Source organism: Macadamia integrifolia, chromosome 7, assembly GCF_013358625.1.
Source record: "Macadamia integrifolia cultivar HAES 741 chromosome 7, SCU_Mint_v3, whole genome shotgun sequence".
NCBI lineage: Eukaryota > Viridiplantae > Streptophyta > Magnoliopsida > Proteales > Proteaceae > Macadamia > Macadamia integrifolia.
In genome coordinates, this window is record NC_056563.1 from 27,262,690 (window position 1) to 27,285,858 (window position 23,169).

The window sequence follows — 23,169 nt, forward strand, 5'->3', positions numbered from 1 at the left end:
AATAAAATAGTGAGCTTTGATCACGGATCATCGGTCATAGCCGTAGACCCAATGTCTATTATTACGACAAAAGGATATATTTGAATACAACTTTGATTTTTGAGTACATTATAGGGGCATCGGAGGTTTTGCGCAAACAGGAGAAACCTCCCTCCCATCGCAGGGGAAACGAACTACGGAACCACCACACAGCCACACTTTCTCTCTCTAGCTTCGCTAAACGGTTCTTCTTTAATTTTTTTTTTTTTTGGAAATCCAAGCTAATTAGAGCCTCAAAATTCCACTTTCGATTGGAACCAATAAAATCCGAAACCTGGAAAGAATCTATAATTCAGTTGCAGAGCTCGAATCCTACTTATCAGAGTCCGTTTATCTTTACAAGCTACGGAAACTTCAGCAGTTTTCAAACCCTAAGATGATTGATGCTTGTGATCGGGATGCCAGTGTCTGCGATGGCTCCGTCTCCATTAACGGTACCTCCGTCGAACAATCCTCCATCTTCTTCTTCAATGAGGTCGCCTTCTTCTTCTTTACAATCCCAGCAGCTATCTCTCGGCTTGCTCTCCTTACCTCCGTCGACGTCGGGGGTAGCAGCACCACCTGATCACCATGTTATGGGCCCGGAACCGATTGCCATTGCGCAACCGCTGCAAGAGCCAACTGTTGCAATAGCACCAGTTGCAAGAATTCGGCTTTCAGACATTATACCTTATGATGGAGCACCAGTAGGAACATATAGTAGGTCAGTGGAGGCACTTTCTGGTTCAATTACTAGGCATAATGCGGCGGTGATCGAGCTGGGAAGTGAGGAATCGGCACTGATGCGATGTGCTTTAGAGTCGGCAAGGCTGTATTTCAGGATGGGAGCTCAGAGTAGAAGCAGCGGAGGGAGTTGGGGAAAGGCCAGTCGAGGGGTCTACATCTACCGTGGTGGAAGGTAATGAGTTTTGGGATTCTGAAGCTTGGTTTTTTTATTCATATTTGATGAATCCTTTGTTTGAATTTATTAAGAAATAATGTTTTCGAATTGAATTATTTTGGTTGAGGTGGGCATGATTTTAGTTCCTTCATAGAAAATAAATGCTAAGATGAAGCTAGTGGATTAGGCCCCCTCAAACAGGTTAGCTTTTAGTTTGAAATTGCGACACACCACCATTGGTGGGACTTTATATCAAATTATAAAATTGGACTGAAAAAGTATATAAAGTTTCTGATATCTTAGATCATATCTTTTGTTGGTCGTATTGTCCACTAAATTATGGATTGTATTCCTATTGTAGACTAAGATTCGCAAGGCCAACTTAATCCCAAAACTGCATGATACTTATCAAAGAACAACCATTATCCAAAGTAGAACAGCAACACCACGCAGCTCTGGATTAAAAGGAAAAATCAAGTCTATAACAGCCAACCGATTCCAGAACTGTTAAGAATCTGTGAATAGAATTAACAATAGATGATAGGGTCTTAACAGGGACTGTATGAATTATGATGCCTAAATCCAGTTGATAATATGATCCAACACCCAAAGAAACCAACAGAAATCAAGGCAGGTCTACTGATGTCAAATCTGGGCAGAATAGGTCAATAGAATTCAAAATTGGGGAGATTCCTAATATCTCCCAATCGGCTGGTCAGAATTGGACTAGGTCTGGATAGAAGGTAGTACTAGGGGGGAGGGTGGTTTGATCCGATTTTCAGCCACAAAGGATGGCTGAAAGTGTTTCAAGCGGCAAGGGATCAAATAGGAAAATAAGAGGATTTTCTGGATGGAATTGAGAGTGATTAATTCTAATACCTGTAGAGCTTGGATAGATCTGTGGTACCTTGGATACTTTAGGGAGGAAGAAGAAGATAAGCTAAGGAAGAGGACCTCTTGGACTTCACGCTGCAAAGAGTCAGTTGGATCAAACACCAATTCCATCAACCTTGATCAAACACAAGACAAATCTCCATATTGAAGACAATAGCAGCATCCATTAATTTGTTTATCAAAATCATTTAAGCTTTAGGAGCCTCATTTTCTTTATTTATAATGTTGATGGAGGAGGGAATTACAAAATAGAAGGTTCCTCAAAAAGGAAACCAAATATTCTCCTAATACAATAGTTACTAAAAACTGAAATTATAAACTAGTTGAAAAAGGAAACTAACTACTAATGACTTGACTCAATTGATAACTTGGCTCCTAAGGAAACAAATATGACTCAAATCAAACTCAACTAAAAAGGAAACTAATGAAAAAGGAAACAAATCAGTGAATCCCGTTTGCAACCTTCGAACCCCTAGTTTAGGCTCATAAAAGTGGTCTATTACACTCAAAACACATGGGATCAAAGGCCCAACATGTATGGAACCCAACCCTAGGCTTATTCCTAATAAAACAAGCCTTTTTTGGTGATTAATCTGCATCAATTCCTTATGAATTTTGGACAAGTTCCTTTCCTTTTTGTTCACTCAGTTAAATTTGCATCCGAGGTATGCAAGGGAAGTGTGGGAAAGACTTGCAGTAGCATTGGGAATCCCAGTCACACTAGGAGCCATGAATATATATCTGTATATATATATATATATATATATAGCTTCATTGCTAAAATGACTCTGATCCATATGCCTAAGTGGATGGTTACATAGATATGCATAGACTCTCACAATCTGACTCCTAACATGACTACAAATAGCTTAAATCAACTACTTAATTGACCCACAAAAGACTTAGAACAACTCTTATTCAAGCTAGGACTTTGACTTAGTTAACTAATAACATAAATCCTATATTCCTATCCTTCTTGCCTTAGTTTAGGCCCATTAAATGGCCTATTACAAAGAAAACCCCCTGGACCAAAGGCCTAATACATATGTAACCCAACTTAAGGCTTATGATGCAACAATGAAGGCTTACTCAAGGAGGAAGAAGAGGGCTGACCATAGTGGCTAATTGGGTCTACCAGGGTTTGGTTTATTGGCCCATGGTTTGGGCAATTGATGGGGTTATTAGTTTCTAATTTTCAGTCATAAGTTAGTTTCTAATTCCAGTTGTTTTATTTCCTAGTTTACTTTTCCAGATTTAGTAACTAGATATTAATAATCTTTATTTCAGTTTTTTAGTAACTTTGAAGTTACTAAATTGTAATCACCCCCCATCATTATTATAAATAAAGGAGAAGGGCTCCCTCAATGCCCACAATTTTGAAGAACAAAAGAAACTGTTGCTGCCACTGTTGAGATTTACCTTGTGTTTGATCAAGGATGATGGGGCTGGTGTTTGATCTGGTCGACGCCTTATGGTGAGAAGCCCGGGTGGTTCTTACGAGTGTTTTTGTTTTTCTTTTCAAGTCTATTTTCAAGCTACTGTTGCTGTCACAAACTAGGTATTTTATATTTCAATTCTGCCCAGAAACTCACCCTTTCTGTACAATCGGTTCTTGTACCCTATAGGAGTTCTAGCCCTCTGTTGGGGCTATAACTTTGATCAAAGCTTCTTCTCTACCCTAGGGGGACTCGATCCAAGTTGGGTCTGGTTCTGACCAGCAGATTGGAAGCTACACAAAATCTCTTGAATTTTGTCTTCTAGTGCACTGAAGTGTCCAGATCTGTGGTCGACTGGCTTGGTTTGTTTCCTAATGTTCTATTGACCTCTGGTTCATGTTTCTATGGTGATCTAACTCTAGTTGAAGCCCTTGAAATCCTCTTTGGTTTGTTATATTGTTTTGATCAGCAGTACTACCCTTTGAGGTCGATATACTACTGTTCCAAAATTAGAGTTTTTTTTTTTTCTTTTCTTTTTGTTTTTTTATTGTCTGAATTACTTAGCTTCTGTCCTACTTTGTTATTGGTTGTTCTTTGATTAAAAGTTCTTGCAGTTGAGATTTGGTTAGACCCCTTATCCTAGTCTACATTAAGTGATATCAGAGCATAGCTGAGAACAACCCTATGGCTGAGATGAAGGCTTCCATAGCTTTTATCGTGGAGATGTTACAGGCTGTGAGGACTGATCAATAAGCTATGAGGGCTGAACAACAAACTCTGGGTGCAAGAATGTTAGCTATGGAGATCCAACCACAGCAACCTACCTATGACACTCATGTACCACCTGAAGTGGAAGCCCCTATGAACTCAGTTGCTCAGTTGGTTAACAGGAGACCTAATCCTAACTTGAGAACACCACAGAGGGTTCCTGTAGTGCAACCTACTTTTGAAGAACACATAAGGGATTACTTTGAGACTGAACGTCCTACATACCATAGGAACTCAGGAGATTCACAAAAGGTCAAACTTGATCTGAAGAAGTTTGATGGTAGACATGACCCCCAATTATTCTATAATTGGGTAGCTGCATTGGATGACTATATTGACTATTATGACCTACCTGAGGAACAGAAGATTAAATTAGCTTGTGCTAAACTAGTTGAGGCTGCTCGTGATTAGTGCAGAACCTATGAGCAAGAGTTGGAAGACCGTGGCAGAGAGCGGAGGAGATGAAGCTTGAACTATCTAACTAGTACTTGCCGCGTAACTTTGGAGCTTGTATATAAGACCAGCTGAATTCTCTTCGTCAGGGGACTATGACTGTTGCAGAGTATATGAACAGATTTGATGCACTTTATTCTCGCACAGGCATCAGGGAGAATGAGAGGCAATTATTTTCTCGATTTCGACTGGGATTGCGAGTTGAAATTAATAGGGGAATTGATGTTGTGGATGAGTACTCAGTGAGGGGTTGCTTTGACAAGGCCCTACGAGCAGAAGAGCTCATAGCACTGACATGTAGAATGTTTGGTTTTCAAGCTGGGGAGATAAAGAAAAATTTTGCAGCCACTAACCCTAGTAGTTCAGCACCCCCAAATGGCACTTTTCCTCCACGGGCTGATTTCAAAGGAAAGGAACCTATAATAGGCAACACTAAGGTATAGTGTTTTCATTGTCAAGAGGTAAGACACTTTGCTAAGTTTTGTCCACATAAGCAGAGGGTTAATGCAGTGGCTGAACTTGAAGACTCCAATGGGGAAGATGAATCAGCTCTTTATCCCCACCCCTTGGAAGATGATGATGATGATGGTGGGTATGACTATGACCTGGAAGACTAATGATGATGGGACTCATGGCATACATATTGTTACTCGCATTTTGGTGGTCGAAACCAAAGGAGAGGATTGGCGACGTAACTGCATTTTTTATAGCCGTATGAAGTCTGGGGAGCATACTTGTCAGGTGATAATTGACTGTGGCAGCTGTGTCAATGTTGTCTTAGAAGCCTTTGTGAAGAGAGCAACCTTAAAGTCTGACCCACATCCTCAACCTTATAAGGTATCATTGCTGAATGGAAATACCTTAGAGGTGAACAAACGGTGCTCAGTTCCTTTAAAGCTTTACCGGTATGAAGAGAAAGTTTGGTGTAATGTGATTCCAATGAAACTCACAGACGTATTGTTTAGTCGTCCTTGGATGTATGCCAATGATGCTATGGTTGGAGGGAAGAAAAATCTGTGTACATTCATATGGAAAGGTGTTCTTACGACTTTCTATCCGGTAAATGTGCCGGCTGAAATACGGCGACGAAGATCCCTAAGGGAAAATCAGAAGGACATTGACATTGAGAAGAAAGTGGTTGTTATGCCTATGAAGGACTTACTAGCTATTCCCCGCAAGCAATTCATACACACAAGTCGGGAAACAAGAATGGTTATGGCTCTTGTTACTCGAGAAGTCACACCCCAACTAGAGGTAACTCATAGTGCACCTATCAAAGAGCTCTTATCTGATTTTTCTGACTTAGTCCCTAATGATCTTCCAGATGAGCTACCTCCCATGCGTGACATATAGTATGCTATTGACTTGGTACCTGGTTAGGTTTACCCAACCTACCGGCCTACAGGCTTAGTCCTACTGAACATGCTGAGCTGAAACGACAAGTGGATGGGCTATTACAAAAGGGCTTTATTGAGGAGAGTTTGAGTCCTTGTGCGGTACCAGCGTTACTCATGCCGAAGGACGGTTCTTGGCTTATGTGTGTGGATAGCCATGCTATCAACAAGATAACAGTCAAGTATAGATTCTTTATACCCCAACTAGATGATATGTTGGATATGCTATCCAGAGCAAAGGTCTTCTCCAAATTAGATCTGAGTGGCTCTACCAGCAGATTCGCATCCGTTATGGGGATGAGTGGAAGACCACCTTCAAGACCAAAGATGGCTTGTACGAGTGGAAAGTCATGCCTTTTGGTCTAACGAATGCACCTAGCACTTTTATGCAAGTTATGACACAGATATTTCATCCTTTTGTTGGTCACTTTTTAGTTGTTTACTTTGACGATATTTTGATTTATAGTAAGAACCAAGAAGAGCATATAGATCACTTGAGGCAAATCTTGAGAGTACTCCGTGCAAAGAAGCTTTACATAAATCTCAAGAAGTGTTCGTTTATGCTGCCCAAGGTTGTATTCCTTGGATTTATAGTGTCATCTAAAGGGGTTGAAGCTGATCTGGAAAAGATCAAGAGCATCATTGATTGGCCTATACCAAAGGCACTAACAGAAGTCCGTAGGTTATATGGTTTGGCTTCCTTCTACAGGAGATTCATCTGGAATTTTAGTGTAGTTATGGCACCTATCACTGAATGCATGAAGTCAAGTAAAGGGAAGTTTGAATAGACAACTGCAGCGACCAAAGCCTTCGCTCTTGTAAAGAGGAAGATGATAGAGGCACCAATCTTACGGCTACCAGATTTTGACAAAGCATTCGAAGTAGCTATAGACGCTTCACATGTTGGGCTAAGAGGAGTGTTGATGCGTGGAGGATACCCCTTCGCTTTCTATAACGAAAAATTAAGCCAAGAAGCACTATTCAACTTATGATCTAGAATTTTATGCAGTCGTCCAAGTGCTACACCATTGGAGACACTACCTCATTGGTAAGGAGTTTATTTTATACACTAATCATGAGGCATTGAAGCACCTTCATTCTCAGAATTCGATTAGCCACAGGCATGCCAAATGGGTAGCTTGCTTGCAAGAGTTTATATTTTCCATGAAGTATAAGGCAAGAAAGAAGAACACCGTGGTTGATGCACTTAACCGGAAAGTGCTCACACTTAATACATTTTCAGCACATGTTATTAGTATTGATCAGATACGAGGAGAGTACGCATCTGATCTTGATTTTAGCATTGTTTTTACGGAGTTGCATCAGGGTGGACAGCACCTAAAGTGCTCCATTCATGATAGGTACTTATTCTTTGGCACATGGCTATGCATTCCAAACTCTTCTCTATGTCATCACATCATACGGGAGTTACATGGAGGAGGATTGGTTGGACATTTTGGGAAGGATAAGACTCTTGCACAGGTGACGGATTGATACTATTGGCCATGTCGTGTATGTCAGTTGGCAAAAGGGGAAGAACAAAACACAGGTTTATACTCTCCACTACCTGTTCCTCATATACCATGGCTTGATGTTAGCATGGATTTTGTTTTTGGACTACCCCCTACTAAAGAGCGATATGATTCCATTTTGGTGGTTGTGGATCGTTTTTGTAAGATGGCCCATTTCATACCTTGTCGCAAGACTTTTGATGCTTATCAGGTTGCAAAGCTCTTCTTCAAGGATGTAGTGCGACTACATGGGCTGCCCACTTGTATTGTGTCTGACCGTGATGTTAAGTTCATGAGTTATTTTTGGAAGACATATGGTTGAAAACAAATACAAAGCTGAACTTTTTAACTGCATTTCATCCACAGACTGACGGACAGATAGAGGTGGTGAACCGAAGCTTGGAAAATCTATTAAGATGTTTGGTTCGAGATTATGAGAAGACATGGCCTTCCATCCTCGATATTGCTTAGTTTGCCTACAACAGTTTAGTGAATAGGACCACGGGCCGTACTCCTTTTGAGATCTTCCTTGGAGTTTAGCCTAAACGACCTATTGATCTTTTGTTACTCCCACCCCAAGCTTGAGTTAGCATTGAGGCTGATGAGTTTTTGCGCCATATTATTGAGGTGCATGCCAACGTCCGACGACGTATTGCCTTGAATAATGAGGTGTATAAAGCTTCAGCTGATCGTCATCGGCATTATTTGGAGTTCAAACCCGTGGACATGGTGATTATATGTGTCAATCCTGAACGGTTCCAAACTGGTGTTAACACTAAACTCCACCCACAGAAGATGGGTCCCTATAAGGTGCTGAAACGTATAGGACCTAATGCTTATGTGCTTGAGTTGCCTAATGATATGACCATAAGCAATGTGTTTAATGTGGCTGATCTTCACCTTTATATTGGGCACCATTCGGATGACGGAGACACGGAGCATATGTTGAGGCTGCCCCAACTGAAGCCGCCTACTTCTGAAGTCATTGAAGATGTCTTGGATGATAATTACAAGACTACCCACTGTGGTACTGGCTTTCACACTTTCCTTGTCAAGTGGAAGGGCCGTCCCTATGGTGACTGTACTTGGATCCATGCTGATAACTTCAAGAGACTCGATCCCGACTTGTATAAGTGCTACATGGCCATTACCCTTTCGTCGAAGACAAATGTTTTCAAGCCGGGGAGAGTTGATGCAACAATGAAGACTTATTCAAGGAGGAAGAAGAGGGTCGACCAGGGTTTGGTTTATTGGCCCACGGTTTGGGCAATTGATGGGGTTAGTTCCCATAATTAGTTTCTAATTTTCAATCATAAGTTAGTTTCTAATTCCAGTTGTTTTATTTCCTAGTTTATTTTTCCAGATTTAGTAACTAGATGTTAGTAATCTTTATTTCAGTTTTTTAGTAACTTTGAAGTTACTAAATTGTAATCACCCCCCCATCATTATTATAAATAAAGGAGAAGAGCTCACACAATGCCCACGATTTTGAAGAACAAAAAAAAACTGTTGCTGCCGCTGCAATGTCTCTGCTGAGATTTACCTTGTGTTTGATCAAGGATGATGGGGCTGGTGTTTGATCCGGTCGACGCCTTGCGGTGAGAAGCCCGGTGGTTCTTACGAGTGTTATCATTTTTCTTTTCAAGTCTATTTTCAAGCTACTACTGCTGTCACAAACTAGGTATTTTATATTTCAATTCTGCCCAGAAACTACCCTTTCTGTACAGTCGGTTCCTGTACCCTGTAGTAGTTCTAGCCCCTTGTTGGGGCTATAACTTTGGTCAAAGCTTCTTCTCTACCCCAGGGGGACTCGATCCAAGTTGGGTCTGGTTTTGAGCAGCCGATTGGAAGCTACACAAAATCTCTTGAATTTTGTCTTCTAGTGCACTGAAGTGTCCAGATCTGTGTCGACTGGCTTGCCTTGTTTCCTAATGTTCTATTGATCTCTGGTTCATGTTTCTTTGGTGATCTAACTCCAGTTGAAGCCTTTGAAATCCTCTTTGGTCTGTTATACTGTTCTGATCAGCAGTACTGCCCTTTGAGGTCGATATATTACTGTTCCAGAATTGGAGTTTTTTTTTTTTTGTCTGAATTACTTAGCTTCTGTCCTACTTTGTTATTGGTTGTTCTTTGATTAAAAGTTCTTGCAGTTGAGACTTGGTTAGACTCCCTATCCTAGTCTACATTAGCTTATTTCCACAAAAAAAGTAAGTCCAGTTCCGTGATTTTCTTGCATCACAAAGGAATTAGGAAAATCTTATTGCTAGAAAAAGTGAAGCTACTAGAAAACTACTAGGACATTCTCATATGACAACAAGGAATCATTCTAACCATGTCATTAGATTGATATGTTGCAAAATTATGTCTTCAATAATGTGAATAGGTCTTGAATTTGTTAAACAAGATGGAAAATTTATATATAAATTTTTTACTCTTAACTTGGAGCCCAATGTAAGGAGCAAGATTTTTGTACAAAAATCCTTCCATTTCTTGCTAACCAGATGCCAAATAACAGGTCTTAGAATTAACATCTGCTATGTTTCCTGTCTGGTCTGCTGAACTTTAGCATTTCAGTTTCCAAGTAAGAAAACAGGTCTCTCAGAAACGCTCATACAACCCTCTTGAAGAAAGATTGTCCCTTTGAAGCCCACTGTCTTTTAAGTTATTCCAATAAGGCAATGAATACAACTCTGCTTTTTACAGCTGGAGGTTAGGGGGGAAAATCTTACATTTCATCTTGTGTGGCAGGGCTTTTGAAGATGGGGACTCATCACCCCCCTGTATGGCTGATGTTTTTAGGTGTATGGGAAAAGCTGCTCGTGCTGCTTTGTGCGCAATAGCACGGCATCTCCGTCTGCGAAGCGAGTAAGATGATGTTGGTAGGATATTGTGTTTGAAACTTAATTATCCTGCACATTCTGCATACAGCACTTGGTTCTGATGATACTTTTGATTATTGTTCAGTGTTTTTAACCATTTGCTTGATGATACCCCATTGCCTGCCAATGAAGCGTCCTCGTCATTGCTGGTAGCAGCCTATTCTCATCCATCTTTACAGAATTGTAAGGGGGCTATTGTGGGTGGGAAGCCAGCTATCAACAGTGAAGTAGAGAAGGGATTATTGACATTAATTACTTCAGATAGTCCTGGAATTCAGGTAGCTTGGCTTCTTAGAATGGATGATGTATTTTTAAATAAGTACGGATTTTTTTGGTTGACGTTGTTGGCTTGAATATTTAAACATTATCATCCATTCCAGTTGTTAGGCTTCTTTTCTCTTCTGAGTTTAGATTTGTTTCTGTTCTCCAGAAAATTATGGTATTATCAATTGGTGATACTTCTGGTTTATTGTGATCCTCAAATCATTTTTTTCGGTTGCTTCTTGCATAGGTTTGTGACCCCAATAGTCGTTGGTACCTAGCAGATGGTGGGTCAGGTCCTGGGGATCTTTTGCTACTTACAGGCAAGGCCCTCAGCCATGCCACTGCTGGCCTTCGCCCTGCTGCTTCATACAGGGCTGCTCCTGACTACTCTTCTGCCACCACTGGAAGGTTTGATTCATTCACTGCTCAACTTATTTGTTGCGATGCATGAGAGGTGAAGGGAAATTGTTAATTTTTTTGCATTCAAGAGTGTGTAAACAGCTAATAAGTATCTACCAGATGACGGGTGGCTTTTCATCTGTAGGACATCTCTGGCTTTTAGGCTTATGCCACAGGGCAATGCTATTTTAGATTGTTCTCCAATTGCAGCAGTAGGCCATGTTATTCCCCAGAGCTATGTTCCAATCTCTGTAAGCCAGTTCATGGATGACCTTTCTACTGAGGAAGATGTAGTGTGCAACCGTTCTGATAATGCTTATGTAAGTCTTATCTTCAAGTACAGATCATGTGTCGCATGAGTTCAATGCATTGCCTATTTGCGTACGCTCAAGTGTGTGTACATGCTCTCCTCATTATTGTGTTAAACCACAGCCAGAAATCTGACAAGGCTTATGGTGCCTCAATGCAGTAAGGTTCGAATTTTGACAGGATAGGTCCTTTCAACCCTCTGTTGAAATCAAATATCTGGTCCAGTGGTCAAAATTTGCTAAAATTTTGGGAACTAGGGGAAATAAAGGAAATAGTGTGAGTTTTTCACTAGAAGTTTAGGAGATGCTTATGTAAGCATAAATAATAAGGGCCTACTCGGTGCGTGAGGCTCCCGCATGAACGAGGTCTGGGGGGCTGAGAATTACACAGCCATACCCCGAGAATGTCGAGAGGCTGTTTCGGTAAATAACATGTATAAATGTTTAGATGTAAAAAATTAAAAAGAACACCCAAAGCTGTACTATTGTTTCACACTCTATTTTGGTAGTTTGAGCTATTAAACATTGCTCAAATCTAACAAAAAATTGAACAAAGTTGATAAGTTTTAGGGACTTACATCTTTCAAGTGTAAGGATTTGAACATTGCTCAAATCTAACAAACAAATTAAACAAAAATAATATGTTTTAGGGACTTGCATTTTTCGTGAAATTTCAAATTTCAACCCAAATGTCTCTTTGAAGCGTTCTAGCAATTTTGACTTATTTTGTCAATTTCAACTTGAAATTCGGTATTTTATATGAAAGAATTTATCATTTCAATTTTTACTACCAAAATTTTGACATCATTTTGTTTATGTTCATTTCGCTGAAGTATTGTCTTTGTACTTGGAATGTGATTTCGTTTTGAGGTCCGAAGAAACCAAAGTATTTCGCCAGATCTTGACCTTTTTTATCAAAAAATTGAGCTTAGAAAATGCTGCCTGGGGTCGGTGCTTGGCATCCAGGTGCACCATTTCAATCAGGGGACCACTTATGATCAGGCATGGGCCAAACTAGGATGTGTATGATTTAGGCAGTCTTGTTTACTGCAATATGTTGTCAATTTCTGGTTGTGTCCACATCCACATGTGTTGGCTGCTGTTTCTTTTTTTCTAAAAGGGAGCTGGGACAATTATTTATGTGGTGAGGAAACATAGACATAGTTCCCACTGGGAAGAAAATAATAATTAAGTATATGTATATATATATATATTTGTGTCATGTTGTTAGGGTATGTGTGACGAACACTGATTCGTTTTTGTTACCATTTGTTGGTTTTGATTATTTCCACAACATATAAATACACATGGGCCTAGGGGATTTTCTTCTTCTTCTAGTTTGATGCAATCATTCAGGTTGTTATTCATTAATATAGTGATCGATGGCAAAAAACAACACTAAAAATCAATATTTGAGCAAAAAATTAAAAGCCTTGATAGATAAATGTTTTTGTTCAAAGCTGGTTTCGATCCTTGATTGCATGTTTTTTCAGCCCCAAATGATGATGAAATCAACACTTCTAGAGTTGTTTTTTCCAGTAGAAGCAAGGAGTCAAGTTGATTTAAAAAATAAAAATGATTAGAATACCTTATAGGAAGGAGCTCTCGGTTAGTGTTTTGTAGTCATGGATCTTGTTCTGTAGTTTATAAGAGATGTATCAAACGCATCACTAGGTATTGACCATATCGCTACCGTACCATATTGGTACCTTAAAGACACGATACATATTGGTTTGTAGCAGTGGATACTGTAGGAAACTTAAACCTTGCATTTATTATGTAAAAACTACTTTCCATGTTACTGCTACTTTTCAATCTTTTGCTGTATTTTGCTTTTGTTGTGATTTTTAATTGATATTCTCTGTGTTCCTTATTGGGGGGAAATCAATAACTCTTACTATGAACTCTCCGCAGGAAACCAGGAACAATTTGAACAGGGAACTATCACTATCCTTAAGAAGTGTTCTCTCTGATCCCATGTCGTGAGTTAAATTTCTTTTTCTATTGAACTTGTTTATTGTACTTCTTAGTTATCACAAAGTGCTGGATGAAGTTTATGATTAGTTTCCTTCACGAACAGAAAATAATAAAATTTTCATTTCCTAATTTTCTTTTTTTTATTACGTCTCAAAAAGGGTGGTGATTACTTCTGAACATTCAAAGAGTATTCGATATTTCATCAAGAGGTAAACAGTCAAAATTAGGATTGCCCACCAAGTTGTAAGTTACTCAGAGAAGCTCAGAGTTATATGATCATTAGGAAGTTATGGCTAGTGATTTTCAGGTTACCCAGAAGTGTTGAGAATTATTTTGGATCTTTTCTAGTCTTTTAGGAAACCACTTCTAACTTTAATCCATAGCTGTCTTGGCATCTAGGTGACAACCCAAGGTGTTGGAAGGGGCCCGGATGTCAAGGCAACACCAACAAGACGCCTAGGTGCCTGGACGCCTAGGTGATGCCATGACAACTATGTTTTAGTCCTTTACATTTTAGATCAAGTTGTGACTTCTTAGGCAGTTTCATTTTTTGTTGTTACATGACAAAGAAGTGTTGATTGTGTGCCTGTATAAGTTATAGAGTAACAAATGGAAGAGGGATGACCAGGAATTCAACAACTAGTTGGTAAGAGCAACTTCTCTCTTATCACAAGCATAAATAGAAAGGGATTCTAGGATTCTGACAAAAAATAAAAGTAAAAAGGGAAGTACAAGAAAGCATTAGAATTTCTCCAAAGAGAAAAAAAAAGATTTTGTTGGAAGAAGTAATTAGATAGATTTGAGATACACATAGGTGTAATGCCTTAGCTGAAATATAGATCTTAGTTCTTTTCATCTTGAAGGGTACGAAAAGTGGAAGCATATGGCTTTGGAAGGACGAAGAGCACATACTACACATTTTTCTGGGGAGACTACTACGGGTTTGTGGAGGACAAATAACCCAGAAGAAGAATATAGATAAAGGGCCAAAATTTTACAATGTTCAGTTAGAAAAATGTGACATTGAGATAAATCCGACACCTAAAGCCTCTATATTGAGTGAACAAGCACAAGTTCAACCTGAGAAGACTTGGCTTCACATAATGCTGGTAGAAAAGGAATAGGGGGAGAGGAAGAGAGTGGTAGCATAAGAGCCAAGAGTTAGGGAAGACAGGGGGTACATGGCTTCACACCAACTGGTAGAAAAGGAATAGGGGGGAGAGGAAGAGGGTGGTAGCCCAAGAGATAACAGTTAGGGAAGATGAAAGGGGGTTTGGCTTCACACCAACTTGCATTCACTCCAAGGTTTGCAGGGAATCACTCATTGTGCAGAGAAATGAGAGAAATCTCACAAGTTCAACATCATCTTCATTGTCTTCCATTTCAGAATACAACATTTTTAAAACCCAAAATAAAAAGAAAGAGAAACAACTCCTTAATAACTACTTTTCCAGCAATAGCTACTCTCTAATAACTTCTTCTTCAGCAGTAAGTCCCTAATAGCTCCCTTACAACATTTGTACATAATACTTTTGACACTAAATAAATTAAAATACAACAAGATAAAGCAAGCTACACATAATGCTGGTCATCGAGCCATATTGTAGTGACATGTGGCTGCATATGTTTGTCAGTTTGTGTCTCTTTGGTAAGTCCTAAATCCTTAAGTGTTGTCCTCATCAAGTTTCCTTAAGCTCAACTTGGATTCATCTATTGTTCAACATTTCGACTGAAATGGTCAAAAATTTGACCATTTCGACTGTATTGAGGGAGACTGAGGTGAAATGCATTGGTACTTATAATAGTCCCAAATTTTGACCATTTCGATGGGTTCAACCATTTTGGTCTAACCAACCCCTAACAAGCCCATTTTGCAAAAAATGACCTCTCCCCCCTATTTTGACTGTAAGAGGTGAGAACATAGGAAATCAACTAAGAATTGAAATTTCTCCATCAATCTTCATTCTACACTTGAATCTTACACAACCAAAGTACATCTACCTAAGGAAAGGTTCTTGGAGCAAAAAGGTTAACCCCATTTTCTCCAAATTTCAATTTTTTTTTTGTACAATGTACTTGTAAATATAGTAGAATGATTCAAATTTTATCATTTGTTTTGCATCCTCTACATTATGTTTTGTTTGTTTTAATCATGCATTTTCCATTTTTAGTTAGCAACTTATATATGTAGTAGTAGTACAACTTCAATCAACGTACACTAGCAAACTTGGGTCAACATCACAAGTATCACTTTAGGTTTTTTTTTTTTCTTTCATGAAACTAATTCTTTGAATTGGTTAGAAATTTCAAAAATAGGATGTACAAAAAAATGACAAAAAAAATCCAATTTGGGGGTGGTTTCCACCATTGCAAGCAAATTTCCCTAGTTTCCTTGAAATTTCGGTTTACACCAAGTTTCAACCCTGGACGAAACCCAATATGTTGAACCTTGGATTCACTAGATGCACATTATAAAAAGATAAACCAATTACCTATAATATGTCCACATTTTTCTTGGATGGCAAAAGGATTTAATGAATAAGAAGAAGAATGTAAACAATAATTTATTTTCTCTTGGATAAGGACCACAACTAGATTGAGGGCATCTATCCCCACCGTCCAAGAAGGAAAAAGGAAAAATAACATTGATTGTTGCTAATGGTCACATCCTAAAGACCTTGACTTCAAGTCATTTGCTAGTCTTCATTCCTTCTATAGATTTTAAAAGTCTTCGGGAATTGGCCTGAACACTTTCCTCCTTTTTCTAACCTTACTACAATGATCATCTTCATTCGCCTTTAAAAACATGAGGTTCTTAGCCAATCTTTGCCCAAAGGGTAAAGGAAACTCCTTTCTACCTATTAGTGGTTGCACATGCAGTAGGTGCTGACAATTTGGCTTTCTTTCCTAGAGCATTATTCAATCTTCCTAGATCTTGCAAGAAGGAGCCCCATATGGTTTTTATTAACTTAGAAAAAGCCTATGAGAGAGTCCCTCGATAGCTAATCAGGAGTGTATTGGAGAATAGAAGGGTATTGAGTAAATATGTAGATATAATTAAAGATATGTATGAGAACCGTGGGAGGGCAAGGAAGTGAAGTCCCAATTATGATTCGGCTGCATCAAAGATCAGCTTGAAGTCCTTTTTTTTTATTTTTTTTTTGCACTTATCATGGATGATTTAATCAGAAACATTCAATATGAGGTTCCATGGTGTATGCTCTTTGTTGATGACATTGTTTTGGTGGATGAGACAAGCTAGGATTAACGCTAAGTTTGAGCTATGAGATCAACCTTGGAAGTTGGAATCAAGAGGTTTTAAGAGAAGTAGAACAAAGACGGAGTATATGATGTGTAACTTCAGTCACACTATGATAAATTATGAAATGGTGAAGATTGACAGAGAGGTAACACAAAGTGATCATTTTAGGTAACTGAGGTCAACTATTGATAAAGAAGGTGATATGGAGGATGATAGTTTATAGGGGATTAAGGTGGGATGGATGGAGTGGAGAGGTGCGTCCGGAGTGTTGTGTGACCGACGTATTCCTTTAAAACTTAGTGGAAAATTCTATAGAACAGTTGTTTGGCTGGCTATAATGTACAGGGCATAATGCTGGGCTATTTAGAAGTGTCATATAGATAAGCTATGTGTAGCAAAGATGAGGATGCTGAGAAGGATGTGCGGCAAAACTAGGAATGATAAAGGAATGACCATATTAGAGCGGATTTGGGAGTTTCCCCGATTCATGATAAACTTTGAGAAAGCCATTTGGGGTGGTATGACTATGTTCAACGGAGGCCAGGGGATGCACTAGTAAGGTGGAGTGATCTGATTCAGATTGAAGAATCTAAAAGAGCTAGGGACAAGCCTAAAATAACCATAGGAGAAGTAGTGAGGAAAGACATGCATAGTTTACGTCTTGTCCCAAGTAAGACGTTGAATAGATCTGATTGGAGGGCAAGAATCCATGTAACTGACCCCATTTTGGTGAGATTTTCTGATTTGTTGCGTTTTGTTCCTTTCCTTTTACTTCTACTTACCTTTTGCTATCTTTGATCAGATCCATGTAGCCCGACCCCATTTAGTTGGGATGAGGCCAAATTGTTGTAGTATCATTCAATCTTCCCTTCTGATTTTCTGGTGGGTTATGTTAATGCAGACTTGGCTGCTTCTTTTTGTCTAGAGTCTGCAGAATCTGCTTCATTTTGTTTTAAGAGGCTGAAGGGTGTAGATGCATAACGGTGTAAATTGGCCTCTATATTTTTGTTTTACTTAAGTGTATATATTGATTATATTCTACTTTTTCCTCCTCCAAAAATGAAAAAAAACATGAATGGCTTTCGCAACATGCAGGCGGGACATGAATTGACAGTAGAAAGTCCAAGCTCTAGTTGTTTTATTCGACTCCATTTCAATCTTTAATAAAGAAACTGTTGTGCTACTATTGTTGCTTCCATTGGCGTTCTTAATTCCTCTCATATTTTCTGTTTTTGCTGTGTTTGTTTCCAAGTAAAAGCCATGTTAAAGGAAAATTCTCAAGTAGAGGTTTTTGTATTGATTTTACTGCAAATTTCCTTTTATATTGCTTTTACCTGGAAACAGCGGATCCTTTATGCGGCAGATATATTAATACTAGAAGATGACATGAATCACATGAAGTTAGTAATTATTGTCTTGGATTAATTGATCTGCAGTGGTGCATTTCTTGAAGATGCTGTTGTTGTTTCTTGTGGACATTCATTTGGTGGGCTCATGCTGAGAAAGGTCCTTCAAACGGTAAGGAGTTGGCTTTCCAGGGATGTATAGCTAAAAACTGCTACTTTATATTGCTAACACTGTTGGATGATGACCTTCTGGATTTCTATTTTCTATTAAAAATTTTCAGTGTCTCAAGTTTTAAGTAAATCAATAATTAAATATTTGGCTGCGGTTTCTTTCACAGCCCACATAGGAAGGCCTTATATGATCCTATATCTGCCTTGTGGCAGATCATGTTAGGTCCAAAATTTGTGGGCAGATAAGGGTACTGGGCCCCCTGTTCATTGTCATATTTCATTCCAACAGAGTTGGGCCACATGTCTAAAGAATGCTTTAAAAGCCCACTGAGGAATGAAAACTTCTGAAAAATAGTTGAAAGCAATTGGATGACTGAAAATACAAGGGATAATGCCAGTACTTATAGGAAAACATGATAAAATTTGGCTCTGATATTTGACACATGGGCTACCGCTTACCAGATAATATCATATTTATGCAACAGTTGAGTTGCCGCATCACCCTTCCATGTGGCACAATTAGCTGGACCACATAAGAAGGTGTTCCTAGATTGACTGTGTAAAGAGCCCTTTCCCTTATTTCTTATATCCAATGATAAAACCATTTATAAAAAAGGTAGTTGTATCAGCTGAATGTTAACAGTAGCTATGGTTCCTCTTCTTTATATTTAACCTTTTTTTCCATTCAAATGATTGTAGCCCTCTCCAAGGACAACTTCAAGGTTTCTTTTATGGTGAACCATCATATTTCTTTGCAATTTATAAATGGGGATAGAGACTTTGCAAACTGGTATCATGTTTTAGGTTTTCTTTGAACTAAACGTACTTAAACTACTCAGGTACTCTATATGGTAGAACTTCAAATCATTGATCTCTCTCCTGTCTTTACTAAGGTATTTATATTGTTATATAGCAGTTGGACGAGAAGGACATTGAGAGACTTGGAGGGGATTGAACCACACTCATCATTGGATCCTACCTAGATGTCAATATACAGACATAAACATCTATGCCTCACATTTTCCTTACTGGTCTTTAGCTTGGAAATATCATCCCATGTATCACATTCTCTGAAAATTCATGTGGGATTCTCCTGCTATATTGTTGTAGTATGTAACACAGGTTTTATCTGATCTGTACATGCTACACTGACATCTATTTGTTTAATTAAAATTCAGTATCTGTAAATAGAGAACCGCGGTCAGTGATGAGACTCTAATTCTTCTTTTGAGTTAAATGATCAAAGAAACCAGAATCAGCAAATTGCTGTATGCATTAGTGATTTAGTCTGGACAACTAATTATATGTAACATGAAAGTTTACCTAATAAAGAATGTGCCAAAGGTTATGACAAGCCCCTTTATTTTATTTGATGACCTGCTTTGACTCTCTGATCATTTGCTCTCTTTATTTCTTTCACTATATTGATGTAATTCCTAAAAATTGGAGAGAAATCAAAACATTTTTTTTCTCTTTCTGCATAACAGACCAGATGTACCCTTTGCGGTGTGGAAATTGAGGGCAGTTCTTTAATACCAAATCATGGTACTTACCTCTCTCTCTCTCTCTCTCCCTCTCTCTCTCTCTCTATATATATATATATATATATATATATTTATATAAAGAATCACTCTCTCTGTTTTTATTCCTTAGTGACCAATCTTCTCCACAGCTTTGAGAGCTGCAGCTGCTGCAGTGAAGCATGAGGATGACCGGAGACTTTTCCATAATTCTGTTCTCCGTAAGCGCCGGAGGGAAGTCGGTGAACAAATGGATGCAATGAAGAGAATAAACAGGGTATACTTCAAAGAAAGGCCTGAAAAAGTTAATAATTATGACATACATGAACGTGTTAACATTATCATCCTCTAGGTATATTTGCTTATGTCAAGGCATCGAAGTAATGTTGTAATTGTATTCCATTCTATCAGTCTTCTGAGTGGTAAAGGTGCAACCCTGCCAACCTATGCTGGTACATTTATGAATTTCGAGTCAAACTGAGCCTGGAATCTGACCAAGCTGGCCTGATTTGGTTCATAGTTCAGCCCAAGTCCAAGTTTTAACCCCTAGACTGGGCAGAGACCAATGGGTGCGTGGCACATAGAATATGCAAAGCACTTTGGTAAAATATTAATAGTTGTTTAGTTGAAGTGCATGTATTTAAAGTATGTGTGTGTATCTATTGAAAGTGTTATCTCCAAGATTTGATGCCTGCTTTTCTGATGTGTTACATAGTGCACCATTTTCTCTGTCCAGGGCAGACTGGAGCAGGGCTCAACTCTTTCCTCCCTGCATTGACAGAGCTGTTTTGGTGTCAATTTACTGATGGTGTCAATTACAAGATCTAATTGGATTAAGTCCAAGCACTGGCTCCCAAAATGCAGTTGGCATAAATTGATTAGTATTGCAATTGGCAGAAATGTTTAGCTACAATTTAAGCCAGCTTTGGGTTAGAGCAGCATGCAATGTTTCTACCAGACCTAAGTTACTTTTAACATGTTAACTTTTATAAGATGATGAGGCACCTAGTGTATTCACTTGTGTACAGATCATCAATTAATTTTTAAAATGAAAAAAGTCTGCCAGGTTCTTACATGATCAGGGAAACTTTTCTTTTTCTTGGAAGACCGGCAGCCAATTCTGTGGCTGATGAGCTTGCCAGGGGTTGATGCTTGGGGACAGTCTTTGTACTTGGATCATTGATCAGTCTCCATGATGAGTCTTTAGGCTTTGACCTTTTTTTGTTGTTGAACTCTATGTCCTGTACTCTATTTCTTTATTAGCAATAAAATTTTTTGTAATCTATATTTGCCACCACTATAGATCAATATTTACACACATGACCGAGAACTTAAGAAGTGTTCAAGTAAAAAGACTAAGCATATAATGCTTCCTCATGCCTTTAGAGAGAGAAGAATTTGTGGTTTATGTTGATAATGCTTAAATTTTATGCAGGAAAATGGGGAGATGGCTGCAGACGGTGACAGTCCAAGGCTACAAAGAGGGGTGCAATATCCGTATTCAGTAAATGAAAAAGTGCTTATTAAGGTAAGTTGTTTTCACAAGGTTTCAAGTGTAATTTTGACTGTAGGGTTCCTTTTTAAACAAACTTTGAAGGATGTTTTCACCATGCAGGGAAATAGGAGGACCCCAGAAAAATTTGTTGGAAGGGAAGCGGTCATCACATCACAGTGCCTCAATGGCTGGTGAGTTGTCAAACGTGGCCATTGAAAGGATATCCAATTCTTTGTTTTTTCTTCCTTTCCTTTTTTGCTTTTGATGTTACCGCCGGGGGGGGGGGGGGTAAATGTACCGGAGTTATAACCCTTTAGTTTTGGGTGCTGTTCCTTTTTGTTGTTTTTTTGCTTGAGTGACTGCTGGGTTCGAGTTAGGTAGTGGTATTTTCTCATGACTGACAGGTTGGTCATTGGTGGGCTTGCTAATGCAAGGCAATTCTGAGCAAGACTCTGATTCCCCTTAGGGAGAAGGGCTTGAGCTATGTTTTTTTATTTGGTTAACTACTTGAACTCCACTCTTATGAATCTTCACATCCCAAGACTAGAAGCTTAAACCTCTCAGAGGCTATGGAATACTGTTGAACTAATAATGTTTGGTTCTATCCCTGGTGGGCTTGCTAATGTAAGGCAATTCCGAGCAAGACTGTGATTCACTGATTCCCCTTACGGGAGAAGGTCTTGAGCTGTGTTTTTATTTGGTTAACTACTTGAACTCCACTCTTATGAATCTCCACATCCCAAAACTAGAAGCTTAAACGCTGTTGAACTAATAATGTTTGGTTCTCTCCCCCCTCCCCCTCCTAGGTATCTACTCAAGATTCTTGGAAGTGGAGAGAGTGTTCGCCTGCAATACCGTTCTCTCCGGAAGATCCCAAGCTCTCAGCCAACAGAGGATAGGCTTCCAGATCAGCCAGTCATTCAGAATAGCAGTTGATCAACCTCAAGTAGCAGTCAGGATTCATTAGATTATTACCTTGCTGTCCAGCCCTTGTAAAAAAGTGCAGATGAGTTTCGTGTGAATGATTGTATTAGAATGTTGTGAGAAAGAGTAGTAGTTTGAAACCCAATGGTGGTAATTAAATGTCTGTAAAGAGGAGCAAGATAAAAAGAAAAGAAAGAAACAGAGAGCACGGGGTGATGAGAGAGTGCTGAAACATACCAGATATGTCGCTCTTTGTATCAACTGGGAAGTTAAGGAATACATCAAAGTTTGTACACCTTGTATTGTCCATTGTGTTCACGCGTGATTGTGATTCGGATTAGTGGGAGAAGCAATGAGATGTAGGTTGGTAGGTAGCTATAGGCTTCCTCCCCTGCTATGGTCAAATTTTCTTGTGATTTTTTCATATGATTAAACAGATTAGAGTAATTGATTCAGCTTGATCAAGGCTGATACTGTACAGTTTTTATGCTATATATCAGATATATTTTTCTGGTCTTACAATTATTCTAGTTGCCAAGTTGACATCGTAGGCTTAGGTTGCTTGAAAGAGAACTGCATCAGAACTTTTGTAACAGTGTTCTGGTTCAATCAAAACGACTTTGAATGATGGCCTCTTCTAGACATACAAGACAATTGCTTTCTTTTTGGACTGTAACTTCAATGTCGGTAGGAAACCAAAAAAAAAAAAAAAATGATGTAGCTCATGATCTAGATGCAAGGAGTCCACCTCTAGAGATTGGTCATCGGATAATTTGTGATCAGTTCAAATGGTCACTCAGCTTGAAATTCTTATTGTAACATCCCAGTAAGGGAAAAACCAAATGGAGGGCATCTAATTGTAACCTGAACTGATAAGTTTGATTCTTTTGTTGCATGTTGTCTTATTTCTAAAATGTTAGGTCATGGTCAAAAATGTTTTTAACTCAAAATAATATGAAAGTGATTTATTACTATGTCATTCTCAAGAGTTCGGTAAATGATAAATGATAAATGATTAATGATACAAATGTGGGAGAGAAGTAAAAATAGGCAAAAGAAAAATAATGGGGAGGGGGGAGGGGGAGGGGAGGGGAGGGGGAGGGGGGGGGGTTGGGGCAGCGGAGATAAGATAAAAACTTTAGCTTTTACCTCTTGGCTTAACGAAGGAAGTCAACTTCATCTCAAGAGAATATTAACAGAAATGTTTAGGAATTCAATTGCTTGAAACTCATTCTAGTTTATCCTTATA

General features: G+C 38.8%; 1 protein-coding gene across 2 annotated transcripts; it reads left to right on the forward strand.

Moving 5' to 3' along the window:
• The first annotated feature begins 92 nt into the window (after positions 1-92).
• On the forward strand, positions 93-22,442 carry LOC122084707. 2 transcript variants are annotated; one of them, XM_042653146.1, is made up of 12 exons: positions 95-937; positions 10,124-10,240; positions 10,340-10,532; positions 10,766-10,926; positions 11,063-11,237; positions 13,140-13,207; positions 17,901-17,982; positions 19,469-19,526; positions 19,654-19,778; positions 20,937-21,029; positions 21,117-21,187; positions 21,803-22,442. In XM_042653146.1, exons 1-12 carry the CDS (start codon positions 423-425, stop codon positions 21,930-21,932), a joined length of 1,788 nt encoding a protein of 595 aa, XP_042509080.1. In that variant the 5' UTR covers positions 95-422; the 3' UTR covers positions 21,933-22,442. The 2 variants fall into 2 exon arrangements, with proteins under 2 accessions (XP_042509081.1, XP_042509080.1); XM_042653147.1 differs by lacking the exons at positions 21,117-21,187; positions 21,803-22,442 and having other exon boundaries at positions 93-937; positions 19,654-19,853.
• The last annotated feature ends 727 nt before the right edge of the window (positions 22,443-23,169 follow it).

Bases quoted from the DNA above. Each gene is read 5' to 3' on its own strand.
- LOC122084707 (XM_042653146.1), top strand. From the start codon at position 423: ATGCTTGTGATCGGGATGCCAGTGTCTGCGATGGCTCCGTCTCCATTA. The intron at 11,238-13,139 runs GTAAGTCTTATC...AACTCTCCGCAG, and splicing joins ACCGTTCTGATAATGCTTAT to GAAACCAGGAACAATTTGAA. The intron at 17,983-19,468 runs GTAAGGAGTTGG...TCTGCATAACAG, and splicing joins TGAGAAAGGTCCTTCAAACG to ACCAGATGTACCCTTTGCGG.